General features: G+C 37.9%; 1 protein-coding gene across 7 annotated transcripts in view; it reads left to right on the forward strand.

Moving 5' to 3' along the window:
• Positions 1-22,342, forward strand: part of LOC114533564 — a 49,901-nt gene that overhangs the window by 26,027 nt on the left and 1,532 nt on the right. For 3 of the 7 annotated variants that reach the window (XM_028555099.1, XM_028555098.1, XM_028555097.1), the window contains exons 3-38: positions 1,179-1,572; positions 1,666-2,087; positions 2,472-2,612; positions 2,890-3,289; positions 3,538-3,767; positions 3,952-4,152; positions 4,234-4,515; positions 4,804-4,923; positions 5,690-5,860; positions 6,453-6,629; positions 7,616-7,870; positions 8,228-8,479; positions 8,722-8,943; positions 9,342-9,735; positions 9,830-10,251; positions 10,638-10,778; positions 11,054-11,453; positions 11,691-11,920; positions 12,116-12,316; positions 12,399-12,680; positions 12,978-13,097; positions 14,885-15,055; positions 15,664-15,840; positions 16,224-16,478; positions 16,546-16,797; positions 17,036-17,257; positions 17,610-17,813; positions 17,967-18,173; positions 18,299-18,529; positions 19,071-19,139; positions 19,284-19,445; positions 19,661-19,704; positions 19,827-19,918; positions 20,404-20,877; positions 20,973-21,103; positions 21,327-21,639. In XM_028555099.1, coding sequence (XP_028410900.1) covers positions 1,179-1,572; positions 1,666-2,087; positions 2,472-2,612; positions 2,890-3,289; positions 3,538-3,767; positions 3,952-4,152; positions 4,234-4,515; positions 4,804-4,923; positions 5,690-5,860; positions 6,453-6,629; positions 7,616-7,870; positions 8,228-8,479; positions 8,722-8,943; positions 9,342-9,735; positions 9,830-10,251; positions 10,638-10,778; positions 11,054-11,453; positions 11,691-11,920; positions 12,116-12,316; positions 12,399-12,680; positions 12,978-13,097; positions 14,885-15,055; positions 15,664-15,840; positions 16,224-16,478; positions 16,546-16,797; positions 17,036-17,257; positions 17,610-17,813; positions 17,967-18,173; positions 18,299-18,529; positions 19,071-19,139; positions 19,284-19,445; positions 19,661-19,704; positions 19,827-19,918; positions 20,404-20,877; positions 20,973-21,103; positions 21,327-21,639 — 8,461 coding nt within the window. The remainder of the gene's footprint in view (positions 1-1,178; positions 1,573-1,665; positions 2,088-2,471; positions 2,613-2,889; positions 3,290-3,537; positions 3,768-3,951; positions 4,153-4,233; positions 4,516-4,803; positions 4,924-5,689; positions 5,861-6,452; positions 6,630-7,615; positions 7,871-8,227; positions 8,480-8,721; positions 8,944-9,341; positions 9,736-9,829; positions 10,252-10,637; positions 10,779-11,053; positions 11,454-11,690; positions 11,921-12,115; positions 12,317-12,398; positions 12,681-12,977; positions 13,098-14,884; positions 15,056-15,663; positions 15,841-16,223; positions 16,479-16,545; positions 16,798-17,035; positions 17,258-17,609; positions 17,814-17,966; positions 18,174-18,298; positions 18,530-19,070; positions 19,140-19,283; positions 19,446-19,660; positions 19,705-19,826; positions 19,919-20,403; positions 20,878-20,972; positions 21,104-21,326; positions 21,640-22,342) is intronic. The other 4 variants (XM_028555103.1, XM_028555102.1, XM_028555101.1 and 1 more) reach the window with 2 other exon arrangements.

Genomic DNA, 22,342 nt, shown 5'->3' on the forward strand with positions numbered 1-22,342 from the left:
GTATTCCCCATGTCATTACCTGACACAAACAAACAAATTTCACATATCAGTGTTTGTGCTGTCTCTTTATACACGGTTTATATCATGCACTGCTTTAAAATTTATTCAACTTCTGTTCTTCGATCCGGAATGAAAACACAGCGCCATATTAAAGGATTAAGTTTAAAGACGTGTCAGGGCATGAATTCAGTACTCGTGCATTGGTAAATGGATCAGTTCGTTAATTTAACTGATAACTGATAAGCTCGTGTGTTCAAAGTATAAATGTTCTTCACAATATAGTGAAGGTTTTTCAGTCTTGATTTTCCAGTAAGGAATACATAGACCTCGCTAGCAGTTTGAAACTATGTTTTTTTTTACCGCGTGGGAAGTACGAGGCTGGATCTTCGCTCCCTCACGAAGTAGCCAAACATGCAAAGGCACGTTTACACTTGCGATTTTTGTTGTTATATTATGTGCGATTTTTTCCCTTGAAAAGTTACGGATGTTTGCAGCTGAATATAAGGAGACTTCTACATTAGCTGGTTTCAGTCTGTCGTTAAGGGGCACTAATTTCAGCTTTTGCAAACGAGAACAAGGCTTATCATTCTCATCTCTATGTAAACATCCTAGAAGCAGCCTTTCGTTTGTTTCGTAGCTTTCCATTCCGCCGCTTTCTTAGCCAACGATCTTATTTTAGTAGCTGAATACAATGGTTTATTTTAGTATATGAACGACCCTTCCAGATCAATTGAAGTATAATGGTCGAAAGTGTGTATAGTATTACACCGGCAATATGAATTTACGAGGCACGTTGAGGCATGCAGGATTAGCTATAATTTAGCTGTTTGAACAATTTGTATCGAAACCGGATTTGATTGCATTTTTTAAAGCTCTGAAAGACGTCCAAGATTCCGAAAAGTTCTTAAAAGCGCCGCCTTTTAATTAAATTAAATATCAGAAAAACGAAAAAACAATTGAATCGAACGAATTTATCTAAAAGTAAAAGAACAAAATTACGCGTATCAAACTAGTAGCTACTAGTATTCAATTGCCTTCTTGAAATTTGTCTTTTACTGTAGGAACACACCGGCACTCATTCTCTTTGTGTATGCGTATGTGTTCCTTCGTATTTCTATCTCTTTCGCGAATTGACTTATCTTCTCCTGGATAACTTTTTTTTCTCTGTTTAATTACAGATGCCCTACCCTCGGAACCTTATCTCGTTTATTCTAACATCACCAACCTTCTTGTTTTGGATCTAAACACTTTGGCACGGACCAATGTGTTGGGAGGACTGGACAGAGCTGTACCTATAGGTATAGACACAAAGCAAAAGCACATCTACTTTGGTGAGCACACCCTGGGCCTTATTTATCGCGTAAATTACGATGGGACGAGCAAAACACTGATAATGAAGGATGTTGTGAATGTTGAGGGTGTTGCAATAGATTGGATCGGACGTAAGATGTACTGGACCACTTATAAATCAGGGACGATCGAGGTCGCAACGCTTGATGGGAAGTTTAGAAAAGTTTTGCTAAATACTGGTCTTGAATACCCTCGTGGCATGGCAGTTGATCCAATTGCAGGGTGTGTATGAAAGATGCCTTTACATATGAATTATACTTTATGAAACGTTAATTCAATGCATTCGCTAGATAATAAATATTTTTTAATATCTAGATATCTCTTTTGGTCTGACTGGGGAGCCAAAGCAGCTGTTGAAAGATGTGATTTAGACGGTACTAACCGTGTTGCTTTGGTCAAAGATAACATCACGTGGCCAAACGGTGTTACCCTGGATACCTCTGCAAGACTTGTCTTTTGGATCGACGCGTTTCATGATAAAATAAGTTCTATTGACTATGACGGAAATAACAGAAGAATTATCTTTGAAGACAAATCATTGGCTCTTTCACAGTTCCATGGATTTGACTTGGATATCACAGGAGATTCAATCTATTATACAGACTGGTTGACTAATTCCATCAATGGCATTAATATAAACACTGGAGTGATGTTCGTAAACATAACTGTACCAACTACAAACTTAATTAAGGGGGCTATGGGACTGCGTGTGATTGACTCTTCGAAACAGAAAGATGGTTAGTAAAAATGTTCCTGCCCTAGGTTAAAACGTTTTTACATCCATATCTAGTTTTCTCTATATTTGCCCTGTTTAACCGGAAAGCCGAAGTTTCCGCCGTTTACTCACAGTTTTTGCACAGAAGTGGGAGTTTTTTGTTTCTCACTTAGTGCCAATATTTAATAATAGAGGGTGAAGTCAGTAAAACACGGAATGGATATAAACACACACCTCTTTATAAACACATCTCGTCTTTAGCGAGTAATAACTGTGCCGCTGTCTGTTGTAACACAGTGGTGTCAATATTGAGCAAGCATGATATATATTAGCCTCGTATAAAGACCGTGACAGAAGATATGAGCCTAAAATAGTCAGTCTTCGTTTAACATAGATTTTCCTTCAGGAACTACTAATTGTGGAAGTAATAATGGTGGATGTGAAGAGTTATGTTTCCATAAGGTTGCATCTGGAACATCATGCGCATGTCAGCTAGGCCAGAAACTGGCGAATGATAAGAAAACATGCGAGGATCCCTTTAAAGAAGGTAAGTTTGAAATTAGAAGTCAAAGCTCGTCAATATTCTCAATGCAGGATCAATTGAAGAAAAGAATGTATATAGCTAGTTAATCGTATCTTGACACTGAACGGCAGTTCCCTTGGTATATAATTATACTCTTGTTGATAAAGTGGACACATGAGGGAAGTTTGATAAGGATTATGCATTGAGGTGGATCCTTACTAAGGATGGATTATAAAGAACATAGTTTTATGCAATTGTAAAAGCCAATGGTTCCCAATTTAATTTCCTTTCTTTTCAAAAGAGTTCATAATGTTTGCGGACGCTGATGCTGGCAAAATCTACCAAATGCAGCTGGACAACGTGAATGTAAAACCAATTGCAATTCCATTTGATAAAACCGCAAATATCACCCGCCCCGTGGCGTTGGAATATGACTGGGTTGAAGATCGTGTGTACTGGACGGATGTTACCCTTAGAATCATCTGTAGAGCATTCAGAAACGGAACAGGATTCGAGGTGTTGTTCAATGATATTGGTGTGGCAGATGGACTGACCATAGATCTTGCTGGTCGCCAGTTATATTGGACCAGCACAACAAACAATACTGTTGAAACTTCTAAGCTGGATGGGTCATTTAGGAAGACTTTGGTCAATTCGAATTTGGACGAACCAAGAGATATCATTGTGGATCCAATTGATGGGTGAGTTCTAGTTAAACCTATTAACCTAACGTTTGTTCATTCAAAATAACTTTGTCATTAACATAGCCGTATTCTACTGCAACTTAAATAAAGAAGAAAAAATCAGTAAAAACTGTTACTATACATCTTTCCGTTAACCTACACACTTGTATAAAGTACAATATAGCATTAATTTTGTAAAAAGGAATGTCTACCGTTCTGTGCTTGGTTTAATACTGAGCAGCTTCCAACACTAACGATTTCTTTAGTTATATGTACTGGACTGATTGGGGAAGCTTCTCGAGAATCGAGCGTGCCTACATGAACGGAGAAAACAGAATGGACCTGGTAAACCGCACTCTTCACTGGCCAAATGGTCTCACCATTGATCATGTTTATAATAAGTTGTATTGGGTCGATGCTGGTGAAGATAATATTGAAGCAATGGACCTCGACACGCTCAAACGAAAGGTTGTGTTGAACCAGAAAATCCTTCTCTGTAAGTGGTGGTGAATACATTTGATGATCGTCACATCTTTACCAGTAGTGATGGAGGGGCAATTTCTTATCTAATTTTCGTATAGATCTCGTTCTCTTTCACCTCAAAAATAATCCTCATTATCCTACCTCAAACTGACCAATACAGGAAATACCTAGAAAAATATATTCATGTTATTTTTAAGTTGGCTTCTTGTTTCGTCTTACAACCGAAGTGAACCACCCCTATGGCTTGACAGCGTTAAATGATCATCTGTACTGGACAGACTGGAATACTGACTCTGTATATCGTGGTGACGTAAATACTGCGGCAAACATAAAAGTAATGGCGACTAACCTGGGCAAACCAATGGATATACATGCATATAGTTCCATACCAAAACAACGTAAGTGGTCTGTGGGACAAAATAAAGCACAATAACTAAAGGCAATGGCAAAAATAATTTACATTGAATATTATATTTCAGAAAAACGACTACACTACACATTTTCGTTCCCACAACATGGCAGCAATTTCACCTGCATCTTGTTTCAATCATGTCCTGTTATCAATGCACCTCCATCATGTCCGTCAGGATACTCACACGTCAGGGAGAACTCAACTTGTGGGTTGAATTGTCGAGATATCGTGGGTTACACGTGGCGATGCCCGTGCAATGACTGGATGTCGTGTGCTGTGAAAGAAAGATACTTGTGGGGCTGTGCTTATGGTTATTACAGCAGTTTCAGGGTTCGAGAGTGTGTCCAAGGTTTGTTCACCAGATATTTTCAAAGTATTTCATCTTTTCTCCCCAGGGAGCTGTTTAAACGCTCCTGTTCATCCCTTCCTATCCAAAATTTCATTCTTCGCTTTTCCTCGGGGAAACGCATTAAATATTTTACAGATGGGATTTCTTGTGAAGTCGTGTGGGCAGCCGCGTAGCTAGCAAATAATTTTTGGACTTTTGGATAGCCAATAGCATTATACTTTATTAAGGATATTACTGTTTGCGGTATATTCCCACTATGTAAAGTTGATATTTTTTCTTGTTTATCAGATGTAAAAGCTGGACGCTGTCCTTATGGTGGAGGCAAAGGAACGTCGTGCGTCAGTGACTCAGATTGCCCGAGTAATGATAAATGTTGTGACTCGAAGTGTGCAACACCAGCAACAATAGGTATGTGTCCATTGTCTGGCTCTATTTTCATCTCCGAAATTTACCGCGATGTTTATAGCCTTCGCGAGGATGCTAGTTTCGCTTAGACTTTTAAAACGCATGCAAAAAACTGTCAAAAAGGTAAAGGTGTAATTAATTTTGTCAAACTGATATAACAAAACAAAGCGTACGTCATAATTGCACGCAGATATACTTGTCAGTCATTTTAAACTAAAGTGAGAGTAAAACCCAAATGAATTCACGGGAAGTGACGCTTGCATGTGATAATCTCTATATGGCCATGCACCCACAACGAATTTGGGAAAGAGCTCGATTCAGGTGTTCACACGGGAAAAATGTTTAGATACGATAAATAATAAAAGAATATGAGGGAAATATGCTCTAAGGGGAAAGTGGTTTCAAGGAAGATTTTGCCCCGGGGCCCCAAATCTCTCTGAGAGGCCGCGGAGTTCAGCTTCATATTCAGCTTCATGATCCACTCAGTGACAAAATATTTATGTTGTTAACCCAGAGGCTGCTAAGTGGCTTGCATTTGGTTTAGATAAGGATGAAGGTTTAATGATGACTAAATTGTGGATGGCAATTTTTTCAATGTATTTTGGGTTTTACATCTAAATAGCAACATGACTGAATCAAAATACGGATGTTCCCATGTGATGTTCAGAGGCTATGGATTTAGTTTTTTTATCTCGGAAGGGGATCTTAAATTAACCCAGCGAGTGAAGATTGAAGAATCATAATGATTTTAATATTTTGAATTATCCAGCCGCTCATCCATGCCAGACAAACAACGGTGGCTGTGACCAGCTGTGTTTCGGGATTCCTGGTGGACACAAATGTGGTTGTAAAAATGGTTATAGCTATGACAAAACTCAATCTAAATGTGTTCACTCTACAAGACCTGCAAATGTAACTGTAAAACCGCCGCCCGGAAAAAGTGAGTAGAAGTTCTATGTTTTTATTTGCAATATTCTTTTAGGTCTTTACACCCTGGTTTTTACAGTCCTTTCGGTATAGACGTGATGTGCGCTCAGCAAAGACCTCGTTTACACTTCATCCATTGTATAAGGTGCACAGTCTAAATTATATTTTCCATTACAATATTACCATGTTGTAGGAACCAGAAACCTATCTCTTACTAATTAGCCTGCATGATAAGTTAAGCCCGTTTTCCACTATGAACAGATAAAAAGTTGGAAGCGTTTCTACTTTTTCGCAAACCAATCACATCACCGGATTTCAGATATCGCTTCGCGTCGCGCGAATAAATTCGCCAAGTGGAAAACCGGCCTTGGGGGACGAAAGTTGTTATAGTATATCTGTTTGATATTGAACAATACAATAATTTTAAATTGTGAAATAATTCAATAAAATATGAATAAAACTGCAACTTCGTACAAACATCTTGAAGATGGCAATGAATGCCTGAGTAGATTGGAAAACAGTTAAAATAGAAATCAGTTAAAAATTAAAATAGGAGAAAGATAGTGTTGTCATTCAAATGTTCTTTTAATATAAATTTCGTTTAGGTTGCAAGCCACATCCAGCCCCAAAACATGGCTCAGTGACCTGTGACACCGTGGGTGGTTATGTTCCTGAATATAAAGGATGTAAGTTCTCGTGTGACTCAGGATATCGTTTAATTGGCTGGAGTTGGGATCTTTGCATTAATGGAGTATGGATTGTCTACGCACCAACCTGCAAAAGTAAGTTTACTAAACTAACATTACATGTGGACAGACCTTGCAAATCTAACGTTAGTGGTATACTGACGATTTGTGTTTTTTGTTGCCTTTATAGTTTAACTGTCAGGTGACTTTCATGTTGTGCACGATAACCCACGATGATGAATCGTATCTAATTATAGCCTTTCTCCCGATGACGTTTTGCGGTAATTTCAATTTTCTGAAATGGGTTTAAAAATTATGTTTAAACATCAAAAGCAATTTGAAGAATAAATTCAGCCTAAAATTAAAGACAGTCGCCGTTACCAAGTCTTACGCTCACGGTTTTTGAAAAAAGTACCCCAAAAATGGCGGCATATTCCTCATCGTGAGAAAGGCTAATATGATCATATGGATCATCTTATCTATCCTGCAATTATAGATGCAGAAGCTACGAATTAATGCGATTTATTGATCCATACATCTACTGGATAACTCTGTCGCTTCCTAAAGGCCCGTTTACACTTGCAATTTTTGCTGTGATTTTATATGCGATTTTCTTCTCTTTGGTAGATGTGAACAAGTGACTAGTTTCGAATGCTTTAATGTATAAGAGCTCGTATTTGAATATCAGTAACTATACTAACTAATTTCACTCGTTCACATTTATCAAAAGAGGAAAATCGCACATACTGAAATCCCGTTAGAAATTGCAAGTGTAAATGGGTCTTAACAGCGCTAATCCTAAGAGATCAAGTCCTAAGAAACTCTTATCAATGTTGATCGCAATCTCATGATGAAACTAGACAATACATAAATTCCAAATTCATTTATATATACGGGATGGCTATATCTATCTGTTTTAAAATCATGACAAAGTTTTCGATCGCGGACTATTTGCCGTGTTGTATACTCTTCGACTTCTTGGTTTTCTTAATGTACAACTTGAATCAGTAAAATTGTGTCTAAGTGTTAAGGTCAAATTATTTTTTCTTCACAAATTTCTTTAAAAATATTTTCTATTTCAGTCGATACAAGGCCTAAACTATCACATTGTCCGAATGATACAACAATTCCTACGGACCCAGGAAAAAGTTATGCAACTTTTCATTGGGTCGTTCCCACGGCAACAGACTATAATGGAACAAATCTACCAGTCAACATATATCCATATGGCTACTCCTCTCCTGTTAATCTGAGTATTGGATGGCATCGGATCGACGTTAGTGCGACAAACAAGAATGGAGAATACGTTCGTTGTTATTTTTCTGTATCAGTCGAAGGTTAGTTGAGAGGATATTTTGTTTAAATAAGAGCAAACTTCCTGTGTCTATCTATTCCTTCGGAAGTTATTAAGATTTTTTGAATCATTAAACCAATTTCGACGTAACTGACGTAGTATTGTTTCCTGGATTGATTATGCACTTTTTATTAGTTGTGCGTGAAAGGCAGGAAAAATATCTTGTGAATCATGAGACAATATGAATACATGACGCAAATTTGGTTAAATTTGCTGATTATAATTGAATTGTGTGTTGACAGCGCCTTGATTAGTACAATCACGTTCAGCCTTATCCCAAGTGAACAGAATTTATAGTAATAATTTTTTTGTCAAAATTTTACTAAATGTTCTTTTATAGATCGTGAACCCCCATCATTTGGCTCAACCTGTCCGTCCAACATTCAACTCTACACAGATAAAAACGACAGCATCCGACTACCTTCCTCCTTCAAAAAACCAACAGCTACAGATAATGTCAAACCACCTTCTGTTCACAGTTCAGGCTTTCCCTCTGACTCATTCTTTCCTATTGGTACAACAGTGGTCAAATATACTGCAACAGACGACGCTGGATTAAATGCAACTTGTATTTTTAGTGTTACTGTCGTTAGTAAGTATATTTTCTTGGGTCACTTCAGGTTTAATATTCAGATGAAATATACAATGGTATGCATCAGGTGTTAAAGCATTGATTTTTATAAAATAGGTCTTCTAGTGGAAAAATGTTTCTTTTTTATGTGGTTGCAACTACCTGGAAAGGCTGGAATTGCAAAGAATATCTCGCATTAACAGAGTTATCCATATAGTATTATTAACTCATCAAGACTATTTCACTCTTTTTTTTATCTTCAGACGTATGCAACGGCGCAACTTGTACTCACGGCTCGAAATGTGTCTTGAATCCGGCGACTAAATCCTCATACATGTGTTCCTGCAAGTTTTTCTGCTCCCAACATTACGACCCTGTTTGTGGGTCGGACGGCCGGGACTACAACAATGAATGTCTTCTAAATGCCACCGTTTGCACGTCAAGAAAAACAGTCACAGTCGTGAAAAAGGGAAAGTGTGCAGATGGTACTTTTTACTTTTTTACTTCCATTGTCCATATATACTTGATCTTAACACCTCATCCCATTGAACCCAACATCAATCCCCGCCCTAGGATCCGTTGTATAAAACGTTTGACTAGATTTTGGGTAGTTAAATCGTATCTAATTAAATATCTACATATAATTAAAAATCCAAAAGAAAAAAAAATGCGTATCAAACTAGTACTAGTATTCAACTGCCTTCTCGAAATTTGTGTTTTACTGTAGGAACACACCGGCACTCATTGCCTCTTTGTATGCGTCTTAATGCGTCTTAAACGTGTTTGTTTTTATAAATTATGTGTTCTTTCGTATTTCTTCTATCTCTTTAGAGAATTAGCTTATCTTCTCCGGATAACTTTTTTTTTCTCTGTTTACTTACAGATGCCCTACCCTCGGAACCTTATCTCGTTTATTCTAACATCACCAACCTTCATATTTTGGATCTAAACACTTTAGCACGGACCAATGTGTTGGGGGGGCTAGACAGAGCTATACCTATAGGTATAGACACAAAGCAAAAGCACATCTACTTTGGTGAGAACACCCTGGGCCTTATCTATCGCGTAAATTACGATGGGACGAACAAAACACTGATAATGAAGGATGTTGTTAATGTCGAGGGTGTTGCAATAGATTGGATCGGACGTAAGATATACTGGACCACTTATAAATCAGGGACGATCGAGGTCGCAACGCTTGATGGGAAATTTAGAAAAGTTTTGCTAAATACTGGTCTTGAATACCCTCGTGGCATGGCAGTTGATCCAATTGCAGGGTGTGTACGAAATATGCCTTTACAAATGAATTATATTTTATAAAACGTTAATTCAATGCATTCGCTAGATAATAAATATTTTTTTACTATCTAGACATCTCTTTTGGTCTGACTGGGGAGCCAAAGCAGCTGTTGAAAGATGTGATTTAGACGGTACTAACCGTGTTGCTTTGGTCAAAGACAACATCACATGGCCAAACGGTGTCACCCTGGATACCTCTGCAAGACTTGTCTATTGGATCGACGCGTTTCATGATAAAATCAGTTCCATTGACTATGACGGAAATAATAGAAGAATTACCTTTGAAGATAAATCCTTGGCTCTCTCACAGTTCCATGGATTTGACTTGGATATCACAGGAGATTCAATCTATTATACAGACTGGTTGACTAATTCCATCAATGGCATTAACATAAACACTGGAGTCATGTTCGTAAACATAACAATACCAACTACAAACTTGTTTAAGGGGGCTATGGGACTGCGTGTGATTGACTCTTCGAAACAGAAAGATGGTTAGTAAAAATGTTCCTGCCCTAGGTTAAAACGTTTTTATATCAATATCTAGTTTTCTCTATATTTGCCCTGTTTAACCGGAAAGCCGAAGTTTCTGCCCTTTATTCACAGTTTTTGCACAGAAGTGGGAGTTTTTTGTTTCTCACTTAGTGCCAATATTTAATAATAGAGAGAGAAGTCAGTAAAACACGGAATGGATATAAACACACGCCTCGTTTATAAACACATCTCGTCTTTAGCGAGTAATAACTGTGCCGCTGTCTGTTGTAACACAGTGGTGTCAATATTGAGAAAGCATGATATATATTAGACCCCGTATAAAGATCGTGACAGAAGATATGGGCCTACAATAGTCAGTCTTCGTTTAACATGGATTTTTCTTCAGGAACTACTAATTGTGGAAGCAGTAATGGTGGATGTGAAGAGTTATGTTTCCATAAGGTTCCATCTGGAACATCATGCGCATGTCAGCTAGGCCAAAAACTGGCGAATGATAAGAAAACATGCGAGGATCCCTTTAAAGAAGGTAAGTTTGAAATAAGAAGTCAAAGCTCGTCAATGTTCTCCATGCAGCATCAATTGAAGAAAAGAATGTATATAGCTATATTTAATTGTATCTTGACACTGAGCGGCAGTTCCCGTGGTATATAATTATACTCTTGTAGATAAAGTGGACACATGAAGGAAGTTTGATAAGGAGTATGCATTGAGGTGGATCCTTACTATAGATTATAAAGAATATAGTTTTATGCAATTGTAAAAGCTAATGGTTCCCAAATTAATTTCCTTTCTCCTCAAAAGAGTTCATAATGTTTGCGGACGCTGATGCTGGCAAAATCTACGAAATGCAGCTGGACAGCGTGAATGTAAAACCAATTGCAATTCCATTTGATGAAAACACCAATATTACCCGCCCCGTTGCGTTGGAATATGACTGGGTTGAAGATCGTGTGTACTGGACGGATGTTACCCTTAGAATCATCTGTAGAGCATTCAGAAATGGAACAGGATTCGAGGTGTTGTTCAATGATATTGGTGTGGCAGATGGACTGACCATAGATCTTGCTGGTCGCCAGTTATATTGGACCAGCACAACAAACAATACTGTTGAAACTTCTAAGCTGGATGGGTCATTTAGGAAGACTTTGGTAAAATCAAATCTGGACGAACCAAGAGATATCATTGTGGATCCAATTGATGGGTGAGCTCTAGTTAAACCTAACGTTTGTTCATTCAAAATAACTTTGTCACTAACATAGCCGTATTCTACTGCAACCTAAATAAAGAAGAAAAAATCAGTAAAAACTGTGACTATACATCTTTCCGTTAACCTAAACTCTTGTATAAAGTACAAAATAACATTTGTAAAAAGGAATATCTACTGTTCTGTGCTTGGTTTAGTACTGAGCAGCTTCCAACACTACCCATTTCTCTTCAGTTATATGTACTGGACTGATTGGGGAAGCTTCTCGAGAATCGAGCGTGCCTACATGAACGGAGAAAACAGAATGGACCTGGTAAACCGCACTCTTCACTGGCCAAATGGTCTCACCATTGATCATGTTTATAATAAGTTGTATTGGGTCGATGCTGGTGAAGATAATATTGAAGCAATGGACCTCGACACATACGAACGAAAGGTTGTGTTGAACAAAAAATTCCTTCTCTGTAAGTGGTGGTGAATACATTTGATGGGTATATGAGTGTCGTCACATCTTTACCAGTAGTGATAGAGGGGCACTTTCTTATCTAATTTCGTATAGATCTCGTACTCTTTCACCTCAAAAATAACAATTCATTATCCTAGCTCAAACTGACCAATACAGGAAATACCTAAAAAAATATATTCATGTTATTTTTAAGTTGGCATCTTGTTTCGTCTTACAACCGAAGTGAACCACCCCTATGGCTTGACATCGTTATACGATCATCTGTACTGGACAGACTGGAATACTGACTCGGTATATCGTGGTGACGTAAATACTGCGGCAAACATAAGAGTAATGGCGACTAACCTGGGCAAACCAATGGATATACATGCATATAGTTCCATACCAAAACAACGTAAGTGGTCTGTGGGACAAAATAAAGAACAATAACTAAAGACAGGGGCAAATATAATTTACATTGAGTATTTATTTTTCAGAAAAACGACTACACTACACATTTTCGTTCCCAAAACGTGGCAGCAATTTCACCTGCATCTCATCTCGATCATGTCCTGTTATCAATGCACCTCCATCATGTCCGCCAGGATACTCACACGTCAGGGAGAACTCAACTTGTGGGTTGTATTGTCGAGATATCGTGGGTTACACATGGCGATGCCCGTGCAATGACTGGATGTCGTGTGCTGTGAAAGAAAGATACTTGTGGGGCTGTGCTTATGGTTATTACAGCAGTTTCAGGGTTCGAGAGTGTGTCCAAGGTTTGATCACCAGATATTTTCAAAATATTTCGTCTTTTCTCCACAGGGGGCTGTTTATACGCCCCTGTTTATCCCTTCCTGTCCAAACTTTCATTCTTCGCTTTTCCTCGGGGAAACGAATTAAATATTTTACAGATGGGATTTGTTGTGAAGTCGTGTGGGCAGCCGCGTAGCTAGGAAATAATTTTTAGACTTTTGGACAACTGCAACCAACAGCATTATACTTTATTAGAGATATTACTGTTTGCGGTATATTCCCAGTAATTATGTAAAATCAATATTTTTCTTCTTTATAAGATGTAAAAGCTGGACGCTGTCCTTATGGTGGAGGCAAAGGAACGTCATGTGTCAGTGACTCAGATTGCCCGAGTAATGATAAATGTTGTGACTCGAAGTGTGCAACACCAGCAACAATAGGTATGTACACTTTGTCTGGTTGTGTTCTCATCTCCGAAATTTACCGCGATGTTTATCGCCTTCGCGAGGATGCTAATTTTGCTTAGACTTTTAAAACGCATGCAAAAAACTATCAAAAAAGTAAAGGTGTAATTAATTTTGTCAAACTAATATAACAAAACAAAGCGTACGTCATAATTGCACGCAAATACACTTGTCAGTCATTTTAAACGTCTAGTTCAGTTAAGTGAGAACGAGTAAAAACCGAGCAAGCGAGGTTAATAAAAAGTTAATTATATATGGCATAAGGCATGTATAATGTATTTGCACTTGAAACAAACAAGAAATGCATGAATTCGTATTAGTAGCCTGGTACGCATTTGATAAAAACAAGATATTGAATTCTTGAGTTTACCTAACTGTCTCGGTGGAGACGTCTTATTGAATTTCAAAGGCAATTAAATTTTCTCTTGAGTATTTATTTGTGCCTTTTGCATTCAGAATTTCTCTCTTTTTCTGTCAGGGCATTTTTTAAGGAATTTTGACTAGTGGGGTAAAGTGTGTATTAGGGCCCATGCGCAAGACAAATATGTAATAGACGATTCCCCTTACTAAGAATTAGTAGCGCTTTGCATTATGGTTATGGTGTTATCACTGACATTCAAGACAGTTTGAATGAAAATATTGAATGTTTTCCTCACGATTTTGCTGTTGGTCATTCCTTATACACCTGCCCCAACTTTCCCAAACGCTCTTGCACAGGTGAAGACAAAAAATTTAGATGTGGCTTGACAATCAAAGATACCACTATAACCATGATGCAAAGCGCTACTAAATCTCAATAAAGGGAATCGTCTATTACATACAGATGTCAGGGGCGGCGGAACATAATATATTTTGGGGGGCTAATTTCACGAGGCGCCACCATGGTTGGCGCCGAGCGAATTTTTTTTTGAATTTCAATGCTCTAGATCTTCGGAAATGGCCATTTCAGAGTCTTACTTGCTGCTTTCATCATAGTTTTTCATGGGTAAACACCGCAAACTGAAACGGCACAACGCGTGTTGTGATATCTTCTGCATTTGAAAAATCATCTCTCAAATTCTCAAAATAATTTCCAAACAAAATGGCGGTCCGAAAATAATAACAATAATTATACAACCACGAATAATCTGCTGTTAAAGACAACTATGAAAGATCAAAGAAAGTCAATTTACATTCACTTGATCCGTATCACAATATAGGATATCTTATTAGCATTTGATACGCCAGCGAGCTTTAATTTGACGATTTCGTGGTAACGTAATATGTATGTATATTTAATCTCCCATTCTGGCATTCTTCATGAAATTTTTGAGGGGGCTAAAGCCCCCCCCCCCTAGCCCCCCTGTTCCTCCGCCCCTGACAGACGTCTCACGTAAATGCCGTAATTACATACGTATTTATTTCTTCGAAAAAATTTTAAGACGCATATGTTAAAACTGATAAATTACCAACCCTTTACAGTGAAAAAAGGGCCCATTCTATCAGGAAATCAAGGTTCACTACTGGGGCAGGCACAGGGCCTACTGGGGTAAATGCCCCAGTAGTTATACAGTTAAAAAATGCCCTGCTTTTTCATCTCATAATGGATCGCTGGTAACGCCAGTCCATTACGCGAAAGTGCCGGTTCAGTTGACTGAATCAAAATACGGATGTTTCCATGTGATGTTCTGAGGCGATGGATTTATTTTTTATCTCAGAAGGGGATCTAAAATTAACCCAGCGAGTGAAGAATCATAATGATTTTAATATTTTGAATTATCCAGCCGCTCATCCATGCCAGACAAACAACGGTGGTTGTGACCAGCTGTGTTTCGGGATTCCTGGTGGACACAAATGTGGTTGTAAAAATGGTTATAGCTATGACAAAACTCAATCTAAGTGTGTTCACTCTACAAGACCTGCAAATGTAACTGTAAAACCGCCGCCCGGAAAAAGTGAGTAGAAGTTCTATGTTTTTATTTGCAATATTCTTTTAGGTCTTTACACCCTGGTTTTTACAGTCCTTTCGGTATAGACGTGATGTGCGCTCAGCAAAGACCTCGTTTACACTTCATCCATTGTATAAGGTGCACAGTCTAAATCTTATTTTCTATTACAAGATTACTATGTTGTAGGAATCGGAAACCTATCCCTTACTAATTAGCCTGATAAGTTAAGCCCGTTTTCCACTATGAACAGATTAAAAGTAGGAAGCGTTTCTACTTTTTCGCGGCGAATTTTTTCGCAAACCAATGACATCACCGGATTTCAGATATCGCTTCGCGTCGCGCGAATAAATTCGCCAAGTGGAAAACCGGCTTTAGGAGCCTGTTATACGAAAGTTGTTATCGTATGTCAGTTTGATATTGAACAATACAATAATTTTAAATTGTGAAACAATTCAGTAAAATATGAATACAACTGCAACTTCGTACAAACATCTCGGAAATGGCAATAAATGCCTGAGTAGATTGGGAAACAGTTAAAATAGAAGTTTAAAAATTAAAATAGGAGGAAGATAGTGTTGTCATTCAAATGTTCTTTTAATATAAATTTCGTTTAGGTTGCAAGCCACATCCAGCCCCAAAACATGGCTCAGTGACCTGTGACACCGTGGGTGGTTATGTTCCTGAACATAAAAAATGTAATTTCTCGTGTGACTCAGGATATCGGTTAATTGGTCGGGGTTGGGATATTTGCATTAAAGGAGTATGGATTGACGATACACCAACCTGCATAAGTAAGTTTAACGAAGTTTAACGTACGAACTTCAACAGACGATGTTTTGCACACATTCCGTATTATTCGCCGCTACAGAAGTGCTACTAAAATCTTCCCTTCTCTGCCCTCACATCCTTCCGACGTCCCTGACTTCATTCATTCGAAACAGCTATCTATCTGTGCGAAACTGTTTTTCCAAAGTTCCAGTACAATTGTCACTTTTATCATTTCAATGCTGATTTTTGGCCCAAAGCTGCTGTGATAGTCTTGGCCTAATATACAACCAGAGCTAGTCAGGAAGTCAGGCCCTGATTTTGTACTTAGTCTTCGTGCCAAATTCGAATTATATTTCTTCTTGCCGGCATTATTAACAGATTTCTTATAATTTATTTTCAATTTTAGTCGATACAAGGCCTAAACTATCGCATTGTCCGAATGACGTAACAGTTCCCACAAACCCCGGCGAAAGTTTTACGACTGTTTATTGGGACATTCCCACGGCAACAGACTATAATGGAACAAGTCTACCAGTCGACATATATCCATTTGGCTACTCCCCCCCTGTTAATCTGAGTATTGGATGGCATTCGATCTACCTTACTGCGACAGACAAGAATGGAGAAAGCACTTATTGTTATTTTTCTGTAACAGTCGAAGGTTAAGAGCTAACTTCCTTTAAAAATAGTGGCCGCCAATTATCTAAGTTTTAGGGGTTTTTTTATAGATATGGAACCCCCGTCATTTGGCTCAACTTGTCCATCCAACATTCAACTATACACAGATAAAAACGACAGTATCCACCTGCCTTCTTCCTTCAAAAAACCAACAGCTACAGATAATGCCAAACCACCTTCTGTTCACAGTTCAGGCTTTCCAGCTAATTCATTCTTTCCTATTGGTACAACAGTGGTCAAATATACTGCAACAGACGATGCTGGATTAAATGCAACGTGTATTTTTAGTGTTACTGTTGTTAGTAAGTATATTTTCTTGGGTCACTTCAGGTTTAATATTCAGATAAAATGTACAATGATATGCATCAGGTATTAAAGCATTTATAAAATAGGTCTTCTAGTGGAAAAACGTTTCTTTTTTATGTGGTTGCAACTACCTGGAATTGCAAAGGATATTTCGCATTAACAAATCGTGCAGTATTGATTAACAATCATGTTTTCGTATAATCAAGACTATTTCACTCTCTTTTTTATCTTCAGACGTATGCAACGGCGCAACTTGTACTCACGGCTCGAAATGTGTCTTGAATCCGGCGACTAAATCCTCATACATGTGTTCCTGCACGTTTTTCTGCCCGCAGCATTACGACCCTGTTTGCGGGTCGGACGGCCGGGACTACAACAATGAATGTCTCTTAAATGCCACCGTTTGCACGTTAAGAAAAACAGTCACAGTCGTAAAGAAGGGAAAATGTGAAGATGGTACTTTTTACTTTTTTACTTCCATTGTCCATATATACTTGATCTTAACACCTCATGCCAACATCAATCCCAGCTTTGCCCTCATCTTCTTCTGGGTTATATCCCAGGCCCTGGGGTCCGTTGTATACTGAAACGTTTGACTAGTTTTGAGGTAGTTAAATCGTATTGTTAATTAACTCGATGATAACATTTTAATTGGCCAATTCTGGCACTAGTTAAAAGTTAAGTGCATTTTTATACCGACAACCAAACCCTGATCGACATTCTTACTTCTTCATAGCTGTACCACCAAGTATTTCCAAGATCTTATTCTCATCAGATTAATAATCGCGCGTTTTTTTTTCATTTCAAGCATGCGACAAGAAGAAGTGTACTCACGGAGCAATATGCAGAGTAAGAAACGGAAAAGCGGAGTGCTCTTGTGATTTGTCATGCAGTGATACTTTAGATCCTGTTTGTGGTTCTGATGGAAAGAACTATGAAAACAGATGCAAGATGAATGAAACTGCGTGCAATGAAAAAAATATTATTACTATGCTAAAAAGGGGAAAATGTGGTATGTTCATTTGTTTTGTAGTTTACTTAATAATCAGACTTTTCAAGGAACGCCGCTAGCACACGAACATCTGTGTTTTTTTTTTTGTTTCAAAATTTTCCTAATATTTACCACATGCATTAAAAAAATTTATTTCTCGTTCCTGTCTTTTAGTTGACTGCAGCACAGTGAAGTGTGGTTTTGGAGCACAGTGCGTAGTTGAGGGTGGTAAAGCAAAATGTGAATGCAACTTTACCTGCGCAGATAGTAACAATCCTGTTTGTGGCTCAGATGGACGGACGTACAAAAATAAATGCGAATTACAAAATAAACAATGCGCTGGACGGAGAAATATCACGGTTATTAAAAACGAACCTTGTGGTAAGCAAAATATATATGCACGTACCTTCAAGAATCTCGTATTAATTTTGTTACTAACATGCGTTTTGACAACGCAGGTAAAATATTAATTGTTGACAAAACTGTTACAATTTCATCATATATAGGCTGTGATGACCTCAATTCAACTGATGCAGAATCTTTCACCAACTCGAGCACAATGCAATGTCAAGACAAGGATAATTCCGTGCAGTGTGAAGTCAAATGTAAAAGTGGATATAATGCAGTTTTCAATAATTTCTTGAAGTTACAATGTTATGAGAAGCAGTGGATAAGAGGAAACAACGCTGGGGCATATGTCGTACTTGCGGACGTGAATAGTCCTCCGACATGCTACGGTAAGATTTGTTTGTCGATTTGTCGTTTCTCAGTATAAAATTCACATCAAAAAACTAAACAATATGATTAGGAAGTCTTATACAATGGTCCATTCAGTTCTGCTAAACTTAGGCACCTATAGTTATATAGTTATTCTAGATCATGCAACCTATTTCTGTACTTAATTCGACACCGGCTTGTCGCCTGTTTGTGACGAAAATGAACTATGTCTATGTAGTGAGGTTGAGAAAACTCATCTTACAGACCAACGCGAAAGGGTTCGTTGCTTTAGGCTCATGGAGTTACATGACAACAGCTGACTCTGACACGAAGAAAATTAGTTTTCTTTTCAGAAACACGAGGGAGTAACCGGAGTACTGAACAGAGCTATTCAACAAAAATAATGCTTGTCTATAATTACATTAAAAGATCTTCAATTCCTCTTGTAGTAACACTGTTCAGGAGGAAGAATTGTTTAGAAAAGATGAAGTTATTAACTTGAGCTATTATTACTTTGTCTACCATACATGTATTAACTGATAGTAATAAATTACTTTTCAGAACCGACGCCAAAACAATCCCATTCTCCGTATTGTCCTTCTGGTTCGGCAATATACAAAGATGTCTGCGGTAAATGCTTATTGAATACTAATCTTTCGTCTGTAAAAGTAAACCTAACTATGTCATCCGCCTCTTTTCTACACATTTCCATTCTTCCAAATCTTTCTTCGCCTGTCTCTTTTATAATAAATTTTCTAATATAATACTCTTCAGTGGAATGTCCACGAGGCAGTTATCTCGATCAAAACAAAACAAAGTGTGAACCATGTCCAGTGACTGAGTATCAAGATTCAGCAGGACAAACTTCTTGCAAGAAATGTAAATCCACGAAAACTTCAACTGCAACAGGAGCTGAGAATTGTTTCTTTGATCACAGTATGTTTTATAATATGATAATGTCTCAATAATTGGGAAACGACTGCATAATATAGCTAGGGCAGCTTCGATAGTTGTTTTTTTGAGACTAAATAATCAAACATGCCGTTGTCGCGACTCTTTAGTCTCATTACCTCGCGACTTTTAGTAGGGTTTTCATAAGTAATTCTCTTCGCACGATCAAGTTTTCAGTCATTTTTTCTATCAACCGTTAGGTAACTCTGTTGTCGAAATGGTTTTTGCCGTGAAACCATCAAAAGTATGTAAAAAAATTTGTTAAATATGTGAATATTTAAGAGCTTTCGTGAGTTTTGTCATATGAAGTTGTCTGCTCCTGCAAATGCATCATAAATACTTGAATATATGCATATCTAAATCTAGGTTTCAAAGGATAAAGTTCAAAGTGGTATCGCGAAAGCTTTGACGAACGTTTGTAAAACTGAAACATGTTCTTTTAATAAAAGCACAACAGGGTATGTAAATATACACTTTACATCCCGTTATAATATGCGTTGGGTTATAAGATCATGTAAACACGGGACCAGAAACACGCATTTTTCCAGGTTCTTGACTGTTGAAGTCATGAGAATCATAATTTAGCGTCACTGACTTCAACTTCAACCAAATGAACGGTCCCTATATAACAATTAACAGATGGAAGCGTTCCAGTTATGTATATTCATTTCAGTGTTCATGGCCATCAAAAGCCACTAGCTCCAACTTCTCGGGAGACAAAGGAATATTTAGTAAATACGGATGAATTTAAAAACAAAAATAAATATAACACATTGTGTGAAAAAACGAATTAAAATCTCGTGTATTGATGTTACAGTGTTTAGTTGTTTTTCCACAACTAGTATTATTAAATAATGATTTCTTGATTTTCGGCTGACATTAACAGGCCCTAGTATTTTCATTACTGCAAATAGTAACTAAAAGAATATATTTTCTCTTTCAGTCGTAATAAACGTGCCAGTGACACGTACAAATTTGAAGCTAAGCATGTTATCATTATGAGTCAGAAGCCGAAGGCGAAGGAAGAAGGCCAAAACACAGCAGTCTATTTCCTAGTCCTTGATCCAAAATCAACTTCACTTCTACCAGATCAAGCTTTCTCGTCGAAAAATCTCAAGTATTTGATAGAAAAAATACAAAAGGGAGATCTCCCATATCCAGTCAGTGGTACTGAAACAGTTCCGCCAACGACTCTGACATCTATCAGTGACACACCGACAACAGTACGATCTGCCGTTAGGCCGACGGCTGCATCTTCACAACCGTCGCCGTCTATTAATAACGTCGATAACGAAGCCTCTACAGGAGAAAAGTCAACATCAAAAGTACCAGTTATAGCTGGTGTTGTTGTGGCTGTTGTTGTACTCATTTTCCTTGTGTTTGCATTCTGGATGTATAGACGACGCAAGAATAAAAGGTGACGTTTTTTTCTTTCAAATTTACTGATTGAATGGAAGGATGTGAGTAGTTTAACTTTATAGCGGGAATATTTATATTTTTTCTTCCCGGCAGCACTATCCCTCCAGTACAGTTTAATTCTGCTAATGAAGACAGAACGCAGATTGGTGATGGTCGTCAGTCAGAACAAAATCAATCAAATACCTATGATACCCCTGCCATTCAACTAAGCTTTCTAAATAAAGGTAAGCTATCGTACGTTCTCAGCTGCGATACATTTTAGGAGGTCGGAAAAGGTCGCCTTACAATAGCATGTCCTACTGATATAAACATACTAACTTCACTTCTGTTAGTATTTACAATAACATGTATAGTATATACTAAGGTTTGGAAATTTGTAGACAAAAAAAGTTCAACCTAGCTACTTGTTGTACATGCTCTTAGTATTTACAAACATATTTTCTACAGTATTCAGTGATATTCATGGACCCCCTCCTTCCTACTCTGAAAGATCCTCTGAAGACCAATCCACCAGCAATGGTCTCGCTCGTCCTCATGTGTATAAAATTCCTGATGATGACCAGGCTGATCCATTACCCGCAAAGGAGAAACTGCCTGGGGATGCAGTGGTTGATATGATTCCTGAGCAGCAAGATGAGATAAAAAACCAGAAATCACCCGAGGTCGTGTCTTTCCCTAAGCGAACAGCAGTTTCAAATATCTACGAAGTACCTAACATGCGATCATTTCAGCGTACTCCGGATGCCCAACCCCAGTTGAGGTGAGTAAATGCATGTTTTATGCATGGTTCTGGCTGTAGCGGTTATCAGTTCAGTTGTCAGCTATGAACCATTGATATATTCGGTCATTCGCTTTTTACTCCGCCTACGTAGAAGCGGTGTCTGGAAATGCCTGTCGCAGGGCGCTTCTGGCACGGCGTCAGTGAAACGCACTACTTGATAACTAGATACATGTAGGTGCATTTGGGGATAAGTTGACGTCGGAACCTTTACAAATATGGCGGTAATAAAAATGTAATAAAAATATTGTCAAACTTCCATCCTATGCTTTTCTATGCTTGTATCTATCAATTCAAATGCGTAATTGTTGCTCTTCTATTGTGGATGTCAGAAATTTTCAGAGCGATCTAAGGAAAGTGATAATAATAATTGTGATAGTAATATGAAAGTGATAATAATAATTGTGATAGTAATATGAATTTATGAAAGTGATAGTAATATGTGTTTTAGTATATAAAATTAATAGAGCGTACCTCCGATGATTGCGATTTATAAACTGAGAACTATGCTTTTGAGAACTTTTAACTTCTTAATTTTTAGAGGCAGCATTCTCCCTAACTGCATTATATTTCGCTGCAGTCGGAGTAAACGCCGAAACGGCGTCTTGTTAACAATAATACTAGAGTTTTAAGAATAAACACTGGTCACTGGGGTCAGTTGTTCAAAGCGAGGTTAGCACTAACC

Source organism: Dendronephthya gigantea, unplaced genomic scaffold (assembly GCF_004324835.1).
Source record: "Dendronephthya gigantea isolate DGI-Jeju-01 unplaced genomic scaffold, DenGig_1.0 000093F, whole genome shotgun sequence".
In the NCBI taxonomy this organism is placed as follows: Eukaryota; Metazoa; Cnidaria; class Anthozoa; order Malacalcyonacea; family Nephtheidae; genus Dendronephthya; species Dendronephthya gigantea.